This window comes from Podarcis gaigeae (genome assembly GCF_964106915.1).
Source record: "Podarcis gaigeae genome assembly, chromosome: 2".
Taxonomy (NCBI): Eukaryota; Metazoa; Chordata; class Lepidosauria; order Squamata; family Lacertidae; genus Podarcis; species Podarcis gaigeae.
The window spans coordinates 43,212,442-43,226,031 of NC_139679.1; the positions used below are offsets into that span (position 1 = coordinate 43,212,442).

At 44.7% G+C, this 13,590-nt stretch overlaps 1 protein-coding gene across 3 annotated transcripts in view; it reads right to left on the reverse strand.

The window, feature by feature from the left end:
- Positions 1–13,590, reverse strand: part of DNAH9 (dynein axonemal heavy chain 9) — a 192,836-nt gene that overhangs the window by 46,068 nt on the left and 133,178 nt on the right. For all 3 annotated transcript variants that reach the window (XM_083725741.1, XM_083725742.1, XM_083725743.1), the window contains 3 exons: positions 12,719–12,923; positions 5,871–6,035; positions 3,694–3,834 (listed from right to left, as the gene is read on the reverse strand). In XM_083725741.1, coding sequence (XP_083581867.1) covers positions 3,694–3,834; positions 5,871–6,035; positions 12,719–12,923 — 511 coding nt within the window. The remainder of the gene's footprint in view (positions 1–3,693; positions 3,835–5,870; positions 6,036–12,718; positions 12,924–13,590) is intronic.

The window sequence follows — 13,590 nt, forward strand, 5'->3', positions numbered from 1 at the left end:
TCACTGGAACTCATCTTCAGTTTTGCCCTAGCTCAGTTTTCTCCTTGGTCCCTCCCTTCTTGCCATCACCCCACATCGTTGCACCACCCTGACCCATCACCAGGCTCCCTATCCAATGAACACACTGCCTCTTTCCCAACTTCATACAGCCTCTCCTGTCCTTTGGTTCTGTTACAGCACTCTTTCCCATCAGTTTTGTATCTCTTGTTATTTTAGTCTTATAGCTGAAAATCAGCCCAATGACTGCAGAGGGGGTGATTTGCATCCTCATCAGGGTACTGTTCTTTGCCCACCCCATCACAGTGTTTAATTTATGTTTGTCCCCATTGCCAAAACTGGTGGGATCTTGCTTGGTGTGTGTGCAGAAAATCTGCAGATCCAGTCTCCAAACAGGAGCATGTCAGCTCTGATTTAAGGGCAGTTACAGATAGGTAGCCGTGTTGGTCTGCCATAGTCAAAACAAAAATATTCCTTCCAGTAGCACCTTAAAGACCAACTAAGCTTGGTATGAGCTTTCGTGTGCATGCACACTTCTTCTGATTTAAGGGGTGATTCAAGTTATATCTGAATGTTGTAACTTCATAATCTTTATATTGTAGACCAATTGAAAAAAAATTTATCAAATGTAAGCTTGGAAAATAATATGAGCATTTCATTAATAATTTCTGATTAAGACACACATTCTGTTTTCCCCATGTCTTTTTAAAAGATATGCCACAGAACAGAATGCCTAGCCCAGACCAGATAAAGAAAGTAAATGAAGATATAAATATCTATAACACAAGGTTTTCAAAGACAGACAAAATATTCATTTTCCCTAGGCAACAGAAATGACACTTCTCTGAAGATGATTATCTGAAGGACACTGGCCTCCCCGGGGAAAATGCTCCTCTCATTATATCCTCTCTAGAGGAAACTCAGAAGATAAAGTCAAGTAAAAATCTCAAATAAAAAAATATTTCCTGCAGCCAAACCAATGGACACATGCTGTCCCAGGCCATAGGAACTGAATGTTTCATAAAGGCTAGAGTTGGGATTATTAGAAGGAGAAAAACAAAAGAGAAAGAAACACTTGTAAGTCTTCATCACTTGAATAAGGGGAAAAAATACTTTAGGAAAAATCACTGAATGTGCTTTCAGATGGTAAATACTGGTCCTTAAATTAAATTACAGCTGGAAAATAGTTGTTTCTTAGGATTTGAAGAGCCTCAGCAAGTAAAATACTACTAGTTTATAGCAACACAACATCTAGACATGCAATATCACTATATTACTCACAGGATAGTTTTTTCCTTCATTGTTCTTAAAAGCTTTCTCTGAGTTATTGCAAAGGCCTACTTAATTCTCGTGGGGGGGTTGATATGATAAATTTTGAAACCAATGTTTCCGCAATCTTCTGTAAAGCAGCCTTTATCTTTGATTCAGCAGATTTCTACAAGTACCTTCAAATCTACTGAATCAATTGATTCAAAGAGACTTCTTAACTAACCTATCATGTCCTGGAGGCTGTAAAAGGTTTCCTCTTGGTATGATTTGCAGCTCAAAAAGGCACACAATCTGGGGCCATGTTACTCCCCTCTCCAGTGCTACTTACATGACAGGAAAAGATGCATGAGAACCTTCTTCAGTCCAAAGACCACATTTCCTGATGAGGAACCTTCTGGAGGCCAGGTGCTAGTAGTGAACAGGCCCAGAAGCAAAATATTTGATTCTGACATTCCAGGTATGTTAAAGTTAAAGGTTCTGCATGCACATCCAGCCTCATCCAGCCAAACAAGGGGTATTCCAAGGACACCTTCCACTCAAGGAGGACACAGAACAGGGCTGGGACAGGTGTGGCCAAGGAAGAGGAGAGGAGATGCAGCCTAGTGAGAGCTCAACGGGCCAGAAGGAGGGGCCTCAAAGGCTGCATCCAAACCCTGAAGTGAGATACCTCACCCTCTTTTTAATTTTTTTTAGAAGACTGCAGGAACACACAAGCCACGGAACAGTCTGGAAAGCACTTTTGAAAACAAAAAGCGAAATGCACAACATTTGAATATGCAAAAGATTGCACAGGCATGGGAAGGTTGCACATATTGCCATCAACAGGCACCACCCTAGGATGTGTCAGTGACGTTCATATAACCATCTTACACAGAAAACTCTCAGTGGTAAATGAGGTTCTTCTAGCTCAAGGGGAGAATCACATTTCATTAGCAATATGTAACTGCAGCTTGATAGCAAGCTCTCTGCAACCTGAAGGGAAGACTGTGGATCTTTTGTAACCAAAGTGTCACACAGCACACACATTTCTTTATTATTTTAAGTCCGTACAAGCTCTAGGACACAATGATCTGTAAAAAGATTCTGTGTGGGATGTTGGCTATATTAAATGGGTGTATCAATAACTAGAAGATTCTAAAATTGGTCTGTTACGGGCACAGGCACATTGAGTGAAGTCATTGTATGGGCATGGCTTTTCTCAGTAAGTCTGTTCTCAGAAAGCACACACAACCTGTCACAGATCACACTGTCTTTACTTTACGGAATGCTGCTTCTGAAACAGAGATTTCTTTTGTAAGGCTGAATTATTTTTAAAATATTTTCATCCTGCCTTTCTACACCTAGGTATACGTGAGGCAGTCTTCAAAGCGAAAATGGCACAGCCTAATGAACTAAAATACAAGGTTAAAATATGGAGGTTAAAATAGGGTTATAGGGAGCATACAACGCCCTTGTTACAACAGCTCCACTCGATATTGGCCTGTTTCCAGAAACAATTCAAATGCTGGTTTTGACCTATAAAGCCCAATACAGCTTAGGTCCAGGCTATCTGAAAGACCATATTCCCTCATATGAACCTGTTCAGGTTTTGATACCATCAGGGGAGGTTCTTCTCTCAGTTCCACCACCCTCACAGGAACGCTTGGTAGGGATATGAGAGAAGACCTTCTCGGTAGCTGCTCCCAGACTTTGGAACTCCCTCCCTAGAGAAGCTAGACTGGCTCCTTCCTTGTTGTCCTTCCACCAGCAGGTGAATAACTTATTCCAACAGTGTTTGGGGAAATGACTGCTTTTAATGAAAGAGCTGGTGCCGTGATGTTTTTATTGAAATTATCTGTATGTTTTTAATAGATTATAGATAGATATGTTTGTTTTTAAATGAATTAAAACAAACGTTTTTAGCTCTTATTTTATCTGTAAGCTGCCTTAAGTCCCTATTAGGGAAAATGGATGATGCTGATGATGATGCTGAACAACAACAACAACCAGAAAATGGACCAGAAAACAGCAGGACTTTAAAAAAAAACAAACACCTGAAGGTCATAATATAAAGAGTTTTAGAGAAAACATTAAAAACAGGTAAAGGATTCACATGCTACCAAAATTTAGGTGCTGCAACCCAAATGCTTCTCCCTCTTGTTCAGAAGCAAAAAGTGAAGAAAGATATTGAGTGGGTTCATAGGGGAGGAAGCAATTCCTGAGATCTGTTGGTCCCTGGCTGCTTAGAGCTTTAAAGGTCAAAACCAGCAATCCTGTAGTACAAATGGTTAGCGGTTAAAGTACAGAGAAAGCAAAGAGCCACTGAAATCCAGCTGTCACTATATTTGAAAAGCAATGGGGTACTCCTACAATTTGACTCCTAAGATTTAGCACAATTTAAACTGCCTGGGAAGTTGGAGGAAGTCCCCAAACACATAAATGCTGTACCTTCAGGGAAAACTGGTACATGGGATGGATGGTATTGAGGTCATTCATGATAAAGTACAGCAAGGAGGCACGAGCTGCTGCAGGACGGTAATGCTCCCTTGCCTCATTAATCTTTGTTTCTGTCACCTTCGACTCCTGGACCTAGAGGAAAGGAAAGGCAAATCCAACCATGAAGATGTAAGACAACCACATTCGTTCGTGCAAACTTTGTTTCCATAGAGATGACATAAGCTCAGCTGATTGGTTTAGACATAACAACATGCCACGTGTATCAGGAGTGCCTCCTCTCTCCTCACCTGCCTGCTTCTTCTGGCACTGAAAAAAGCTCCAGTAATGTAAAATCCAAGGAATGAAGAGGAAAGGTGTTCAAATGTCATCTTGCTTGCAACTTGGTCATCAAGAAACTTCAGGTGGTATCTGGCTGCACAACAAAACTCCCCCTCCCTCAGCACTCTCTCCTCTCAGGGTTTCCCCCTGTTAGAAGTGTTAGGATGCAACTCACCTTCCACTGGAGGATGATTTGTCAATATGAAAAAGAAGAGAGAGAGAGGGTGGGGGGAACTCTGAAGTTGCTTAGACTGTCCTTTCTGACCTAACCTGTACTGACCTTCCCACAGATGCTAGGCTGATACTTAGGGTTGCTCACTTCATTTCCTACGCCCTTCTTTATCCTCACCTTGGGAGAGTAGACATATTCTGTGTCTCTCCTGCTGAGACGCAAGAGCATGCCTGCTATCAAGTTATCAAAAAAGTATTTCCTGTAGAATCTTTACTGTCAAGCAAGTATTTCCTGTAAACATAGTTTTCTTATTTTCCTAGACTGTGATCATATCCAAGATAACTTCCAGAGCAGGTTTGGGGGGAGAGGAGAGGGTCAGAAAGTTTTGCTGTGCGGCCAGAAGTCCTTGTAGTAATGGAATTCCTTTGCTGGATACTATCCTGATTTCCAACAGATTTCTTCATTCATTTGCAAGTTCCTCAGAAACCAATATCTGAAATGTTTTCTTGTGAAATGTTTAAGATTTTTTTAAAAAAAAAAAAAACTTTGATACATTGAATCTGAATTCTGTAGCTGATCTCCTTTGTAATGTTTTATTTTGAAACCTTTAAGATAATATTTAAGTTTGGTACAGCATGAGACTCTTCATCTCAAGGTCATGGGTTCAAGCCCCATGTTGGGCTAAAGATTCCTGCATTGCAGAGGGTTAGACTAGATGATCCTTGTGGTCCCTTCCAAATCTAAGATTCTATGTTGCTTTGAATGTATACTTTATATTTGACTTTCTTCAATAATGTTTTATCCTAGATTATTGTATTTGAGGTTTTAATGTAGGTTGTGAACCACTTTGAGATTTTTTTCTTTAAAATATAAAGCAGTATAGAAATGAATAGTAATAATATTTTCCCACATTTTATAGTACAGAAGTGTACAAGGCCTTCTTACAAAACTACTTGGCAAGGAATTCCAAAAGAAGATTGATGAAGCACTAGCCTCTACAAATATACATCATGTATGTGTTTAAGAACCACCCATACAAACAGCATGGGAACTTCTGTAGTCTGTACATAGGTACAGCTTGGAATTATATGCTCCTATGGCTGCAGAAAGCTACTTGTATGTGAAAGATGCAACTGAAATTTGCAAAGCAAATTATGTGTGTCAAATGACTATCAAAGAGGATGGTTTTAAAAGACAGATTTTTTACCCAGGGGAGCCACATCAGTGCCAAACTGCTGGAATTCCTGCCAATTTAATCTGGACCACATAAACTTCAGTGGATCCTGTCATGCCGCCTCTGCTAAAATCCAAGTTTAATTGAGTTAATGTAATGCATGTTGAATTAACTGAAGTTAAATAAAAAGCCTTGGTATTAAACTGGAATGGTTTAAGGCATCTTATTATAGTGCTAAAGTTTTATGGTCTTTACATTGGATACTGCTATTTGTACTTCACTTTGAATTGCCCATTTAATGCCCATCTATTCTGAAGCAGGAAGATTCCTAGACTTGACCAGAACCGAAGTGTGTGTGGCCTCCTAATGATTTCTAGTCTCCAAGCAGAACAAGATGACCTAAGATGCAATTTAAAAGTTTTAATGAACTTCCTAGCTCTTGACAAAATGCATACGCAGGGGTCGTTCCCTGCATATCCCCCCAGACCCAGTTTGCATTTTTACCTTTTCTTCTATTTCTGCAGCTGTCTGTTTGGTGACTTCTAGATTTTCCACTAGAGCTGTATCCCCTAGGAAGTTCCCTGAGGCAGAAGAGAGGCGGGACAGCAAGTTGTCTTCCAAAGTTTTCAAAGTTATTTTGAATCCATTCTGCTGCTTTGTGAGATCAGACTGTAAAGAGTTGAGGTACAGACCCCCCACAAAACACAAAATACATTAATGCCTTGATTTCCACAGCAAGCATTTTCCTAACACCAGCAGCAGGGTATTTTTTTCTGTAGACTTTTCCGCAAAACCACCCACTCTCTATCTTTCTCTCTCTCTGTTTCTCTTGCGCCCGCCCACCCACATAGAGGGGGGGGCGCAACACTGAATAATAACAACAACACACTTGTCTGGACAGAGAGATTCATGTGTAGAAACCTCCAATTTTTGTGCAGCAGGAATGTAGCATCCTGTACAAAGGTAAGAAGCACACTCATTCCTCTGCACACTTTTGCCACTGGCATGTGGCCTCTGGAAGGTTGTACATGAGGCAGCACAGTCCTCGGGCCAAAAAAGTCGCAAACCAAATCATAATATCATATACTGGCCCAGCTTTTTACTGTGATTCATATTTTAAATTTACAAGCTGCCTTGTCAAGATTATAACAATTTTATATCCTTGATAGATTTTCAGTGGACAAGCCATGAAGATGCCACCATAAAATTTATAAGAAGTCTGAATATTAAACAACAAATATGGTCACATTTTTCAACAGGAAACTTTTTTTTTCCTATTCAAGGAAGCATTTGACTCTTTGGCTATTTGTCGGATTTTTTTAAGGGCCTTTGTTCAGAGAAGTCTAAGATGGATGCTTTCATATCAGTATGCTATACTCTAAGCAACTTGATAACCAACCCCCTCAATATGTTCTGCTACTATTTTTACCTAGCAGTTAATTAAGTGTGTGATCCATAACTATTTAGATATATGATTCACAGATCTTAAAACCAATGGGAATTTGTTTACAACTGGCCTACATATTATGGCCACCACAGGGAGGCTACCCAAAATACCTGCTCAACACCATTGGGTTGAAACATATACCGATTGCCACTATTATATGTGTCAGGGAACTGCCATCGGAGGGACAGGTGGTGGACAGGCTCCAGGAGAATAGGAGAGAATCTGCAGCAGAGGAAGGAACCAGCAGGGGGAGTGCAGGAGTCACAGCGGAGGGGAGGCTCTGGGATACTTCTAGTGAGAATAGCGAAGAGGTAACAAGACCCCCGTTAGGAACTCCCACCCTTCGCCGGAAACTGTCACGCAGAGAGTCACGAAGGCGCATGTCCGTCAAACAGCTTTTATGTTGGCGTAAATTCCGTAGACGCCCACTGTCAGATTCTACCAGCGACTGACGGAGTCATGCTTTGGGGGCTCCGTTAGTGCCTCGGTTTGGATGACCAGCCAAACCCCAGAGGGATCAAGCTTTTACGCACAAGCAGCTCACTATCCCATCACAGCAATCTGACAGTCTTTGAAAGCAGCTTGTGCAAGCAGAGGGCATCATGAGTGAACCAGCCGGAACCGGAGGAGCAGGAGCTGGAGCTGGAGCAGGTCCAAGCCTGGAAGAAAGGTACAGGGCGTTGGAGGTCCAGCTGGCGCTGCAAACGGCGAGGCTCGAGGAGAGGAGGGCTCAAGATGCGGATAAAGGGAAAACCACCCCACTTGCCAGACGGGTGCCTGGATTGGTGCAGAAATTTGGGGGGGATCCCAGGAACTATCAAGCCTTTAGGACAGAGATGCAATATGCTCTCAATCTACTGTTTGATGACTTCCCCGATGAGAACTCTAGAGTGGCGTACGTGATTGGCCATCTAGAGGGAGGGGCGAAGGACTGGGTTCGGCCCCTGATGGCAGCCAATAATGAAATCTGAAAGGACACAATGAAGTTTTTTCGGGCTATGGACTTGATGTTGTCCAGCGAGATCGAGCAGGGGGTGGTGCGCAGACAGTTAATGGCGTGTAAACAGGGGAGCCGATCTGTATGTGAGTACTGGACTGAGTTCACCATGCTGATTCATAGACTAGGGTGGGACCTTGCTAGTGAACCTATTCAAATGCTGTTTGAAGAAGGTCTCTCTCCGGCAGTGAAAGATGAACTTTCCCGGGTGCCTAGGGCGGAGTCTATGGATCAGCTGACTAAATCAGCGCTGTCCATAGGAGCACGCCAGGAGGCTAGAGCTATGGAAAAGCGGGGAGGAAAAGGGGAACGTTGGAAGGACTTCCGCATTCCAGAGATTCCGGAGCAGCCTTTCCCGCCAGCAGAGCCGATGGAACTTGGAACAGCGCGCGCGCGCGCAGTTTCAAACACCAGTGAAGGGCGGAAGAAGGAGGGAAAGAGCGGCAAGAGATGCTATCTCTGCCAACAGCCAGGTCACTTTGCCAGAGTCTGTCCGCAAAGGAAGGAATGGCAAGGGATGGCGGGAACTGTTGGGGGGAAGGAGGAAGAAGAAATCACGGAGCAAGTAAAAGCCAACGCCTGGTTGCCAACATCAGGGCACAGCAGCCAGGCCAGGGAGTAGTGAATGTGCCCACGCCGGAACCTCCAAGACCAGCGCTTGTGATAGAGGTGTTGCTGGAACTGGCAAACGGACACCCACTGAAGATAAAAGCGCTATTGGATTCAGGTAGCTCATGTAATTTCATGAGTAAGGAGTTTGCAGCTGAACACCAGATACAGACTATCCCATTAAGTAAGCCTTTGCAGGTTACCACGATTGATGGGAGGGAGCTGTTGGGAGGAGAAGTGAGCCAACAGACTGTACCAATGATAATGAGGGTGTCAAGACACACAGAACTGATAGCGTTTAACGTAGCCACCTTGGGGGGAGCGCCTGAGGCAAGGCATGTAATCCCTGAAGACCGCTGGGTGTGTGGGGCGGCATTGGTGGGGCAGAGGGAACTGATAGAGGGTACTGAGAACGATGAATACGCCCAAGAGAAACTCAGAGAGCTCAGGAGGACAGAGGAGAACACAGGGGGGTTTGAAGAAAAGAACGGGGCGTTGTATTACAAAGGGGCACTGTACATACCCGATGGGGAACTGAGGGGCAGAGTACTCAAGCAGTTGCATGACAGCCCCACAGCGGGACATTTTGGACAGCACAAAACCATGTGGTTGGTTACCAGGGAGTTTTGGTGGCCCAAGGTGAGGGAGGACGTACGGGAATATGTCAGGGGTTGCGACAGGTGCCAGCGAGCGAAAGGAGAGAGGGTGGCGCCAGCGGGGCTATTACAACCCTTACCCACGCCAGAAAGGCCATGGGAGGCAGTATCCATAGATTTTATGACGGACCTGCCAAAATCCAAAGGCAAAACAGCTGTCATGGTGGTGGTAGATCTATTAACCAAGATGTGTCATTTTATAGCTTGTTCACATGCGGTCACAGCGGAGGAAACCGCCAAGTTGTTTGTAGAACATATTTTTAGGTTGCATGGCGCCCCCTTGAGGGTTTTGAGCGACAGAGGGAAACAATTTACTTCCAGGTTCTGGAGGAAACTTATGAGCTTACTGCATGTAGAACTCAATTTCTCAACTGCCCGGCACCCAGAAACAAATGGGCAAGCGGAAAGGGCAAACGGGATTTTACAACAATACCTGAGGTGTTATGTAAAAGACAGAGAAAATGATTGGGTGGATAAGTTACCTCTAGCAGAATTTGCCTACAACAACGCGGAGAACGTGTCCACAGGGATGAGTCCCTTTCTGGCAAATTATGGGTGTCACCCCCGGGCATTCCCAGGAGAGGGAGGGGAGAGGTGGAGCGTGCCGGCGGCGGAATATTTTTTTGAAGAGATGGAAGCGATCCACCGTCAGCTTCAACTTAATTTAGAGAAAGCCAAGGAAGAATATAAGAAGCAAGCAGACAGAAATAGGAGGGAAGGTGAAACTATAAGGGTGGGAGACCGGGTGTGGTTATCCACCCAAGGACTACCGTTCAAGGGCGGGAGTAAGAAATTGAGACCCAAAAGATTGGGACCCTTTGAGGTCATACAGCAGGTCAACCCAGTAGCATTCAAACTCAGGCTGCCCAGTCACATGAAATTACACCCAGTATTTCACAGGTCATTACTGTCGCCGTACCGAGAGGGACGTGAGTGGGGGGAGCGTGAGAGAGAGGCCACCCAAACGCCCGTGATAGAAGAGAGAGAGCGCGACATGAACGTGGCAGGAATCATTGATTCCAGGTGGAAGGGGAATCAGGTGGAATATCTGGTAGAATGGGAGGGGGAAGTAGAGTCGGAAAACACTTGGGTACCAGCAGAGGTAGTCAATGACGAGGTCTTAATAGAAACATTTCATCAGCGTTTCCCAAGAAAACCGCAACCCGTGGCACGATTTAGAAGGGAACACTTTGGGACCACCGATGAGGAAGGAGAGTTTGAAGGGTTCCCAGAGTCAGGGGTGGGTGAGGAAGCCGACTCCGACGAAGAAGAGGAAGACGGGGAGAGAGACGGTACGCCGTGGCAAGAAGTGTTTGAATCCTCGGACGACGAGGAGAGTTCCTTCAGGGGCTTTCCGCCCTCACCGCCAGTGGGAGAGGAGGCGGGAGGGGGTGAAGGGGGCCCTGGGGGGAGGTGGATGTCAGGGAACTGCCATCGGAGGGACAGGTGGTGGACAGGCTCCAGGAGAATAGGAGAGAATCTGCAGCAGAGGAAGGAACCAGCAGGGGGAGTGCAGGAGTCACAGCGGAGGGGAGGCTCTGGGATACTTCTAGTGAGAATAGCGAAGAGGTAACAAGACCCCCGTTAGGAACTCCCACCCTTCGCCGGAAACTGTCACGCAGAGAGTCACGAAGGCGCATGTCCGTCAAACAGCTTTTATGTTGGCGTAAATTCCGTAGACGCCCACTGTCAGATTCTACCAGCGACTGACGGAGTCATGCTTTGGGGGCTCCGTTAGTGCCTCGGTTTGGATGACCAGCCAAACCCCAGAGGGATCAAGCTTTTACGCACAAGCAGCTCACTATCCCATCACAATATGCATAATTTTCATGCCATCTCCAGACATTTTAAGGGGACATGCCAGCGGCATGGAAACTCTCCCAGCAAAGGGAGCAATCTGTGCAGCAAATTTATTTATTATGTTCAATTAGGTATTTTTATACTGCCCTTCACCCTACAGTCACCAGCTGCTGTACAACATATTAAAACACATTGACACATATTTCTGAAACCAATTTAAACATCAATACAATGTAAGCAGCACATAACAAAAGAGCTCTCAGTTTGCATCTCCCCTCACCTCCAAATGCTTGATGTAAAAGGTATGCCTTCACGTTCTTTCTAAAAGCATTTAAATTTCCTCAGTGGGCAGAACGTTCAGAGTTTAGGCTCTGCCACTGAAAGAAAACCTTACTGCGAGTGTTGTTACTGGGTAGCCCAGGAGAAGTCTGAGCCCCAGTTCTGCGGAACCCTGGATATATTTTTTTTGTGGGCTGCAGTGCTGGCCACGCCTAGCAAGAGTGCTGTTCTCCAGTTGGAAGTACAATAGCAGATATTATTTAGTGTGTAATCTAGAGGTAACTACTGTTGTCAGTAAGTCAACTAACAAAGGGTTGTGGTGGGGGGTGGGGAGGTGCTGCACAGCAACCAAAGGAGCTGCCATTATCTTCATTGAGATTACTGCAGCATGCACTGGCTGCCTAGCTGCATGGCAGCTTTCTTCTGGATGTTTAGTTGCATGCTGCCATGCAAGGCCTTGCAAAAAGACAAAAGCTTCCTGATGAAGCTATATTCTGCTTCATTCAGTTAACTTTTGCCAGGCTTCTCTCTCTGGACTATGTCTACTTTATTCAAGTGTCTTGTATGTAAGCCACCCTGGGAGACTTTTTGGCTGAGCAGCAGGGAACAAATGCTCTAAATAAATATATGAAGTGCCTCTGCAAACAGTGCCCTCCCACCAGCTGTCTGGCTGCTGTTGGGGTTGAGGGAGGAAAGGGCACAACAGCCACCAACACACCAAACACTGTGTAGTGGAATGAGGAGCACCAACAGACAGAGGGCACTGAGATTGACTAGTGGCCTTTTTCAATGAGTGAATGAGCATGAGTAGAGAGACCGTTCAGATTTTGCAGCCAGCACAGATGCTGTTTGCAATGGAGACATGGGGCAGCTGCTGGGAGGGGGAAAGAGGCCAGAGGCAGGTCAAGGAAGGCCTCTGCAGTGCTTCAATGCTGCTTGAGGGGAGAGGTGAAATGAGGCCAGGTTGTGAAAGGCCTCTGCAGTGCTGTCACTTCACATGGGAGCAGGACAGGGAGAAGAGGCCAAGAAAAAATGGCAATGCCCTCAGAATGTGGTCTGGGCCAAAACAGGCACACTGTCTGTTCCTGCTTGCTGCCTGGTCACTGAAGAAAACCCACAGGAAAATAGTCTCTCACCTCCTACGATGTTGCTCCCTCAAGTTGGGGGGTTTTTTCCACCCAGAAGAGAGTCTGTACTTCCTCACATCAGAAAGAAAAATATATGCATAGCCACCAGCCAGCTCAATGCCTAACTCCTCCTTCTTTCTCACCCGTTCTCCTCCTGGCATATTTCTCTTCTTGACCCTTCTGCCAACCCCCACTTTCTCTTCTGGCCAACTACAAAGGAAGCACATGCATGCATGCATGCCACTGCATTTGAGTGGGGAGCAAGAAGAGAAAGTATATGTGCTGGCCTGTGGAGTACATGTTTATTTTGTCTTTGGCTTCCAACTGGGTGTCATGAACAGTGGGAAGTACATTTTAACTGTACAAAATTCATTTTGTAGAGGAAGGTTCAGTGGGAAAAGGTTTCATTTTAGGCTTGCAGCCAGCTTGCAACTTACCTTTAGTTCTTCCAGATCAGGCCTCTCCATACTGACAACTGCTGCCAGCAACTGGTCTTCCAGGCCATCCCGAGTCACGGTGAAGTTGATGAGGGTGCACTGTGCCTGCATTTCCGGCTGGTAATGGGGGTTTGCAAGCTTGGTGTGGAGAATCAGTCGGAAATTGGGGTTGAACTCACACTCTTTATCTCCAATTTTAATGCACCTGAAAGGAAAACAAGAGTCCTCATCTATCTTCAACGTCTCTCCCACAAGTTGCATATATATATATATACGTATAAGGTTGTGGGAATTGGTTTTTCCTAAGTCATCATGTGACAATGCTATTCTTGACCTTTAGGCGAAATAAACAGAAGTGCCAAATTGAAGTTGAACGACTATTTTAAAGCAACGCTATATCACTATGAAATGAAAGGTATTCAGTAATATGAAGATAAGAATGCACTGCACCTCTCAGAATTAAAAAGCATGACTTTTTCAATAAGGGAGTGTGCAGGACACCTCAAGGACGTCTGTCACACAGGCCACTGCATACATGTGGCCGTGGTAGAGTTGTCACTATAAATGGCTTTATGATCAGGACTCCACAAGAATATACTTTAATGGTTAGGCACATAGACTGGTGTCATTGCTTGTAACATTTCCACTTCAGTGACAGAGGAATGTTGTGGAAGGACCAGAGGAAATAAACCAAGAACAGAAAAGACAGGAGTGTAGCAAAAGAAAAAGGAGAAATGACAGCTGAATATCAGAATGAAGAAGCTTGTCAAATAAGAGCATTTTTCATTACTTTAATATAAAAGGATTTGTTTGCTTTTTTATTCTTCTATCAAGTCCATGAGGCTTTGCTTTATTTGACTTGCCTCTTCTAA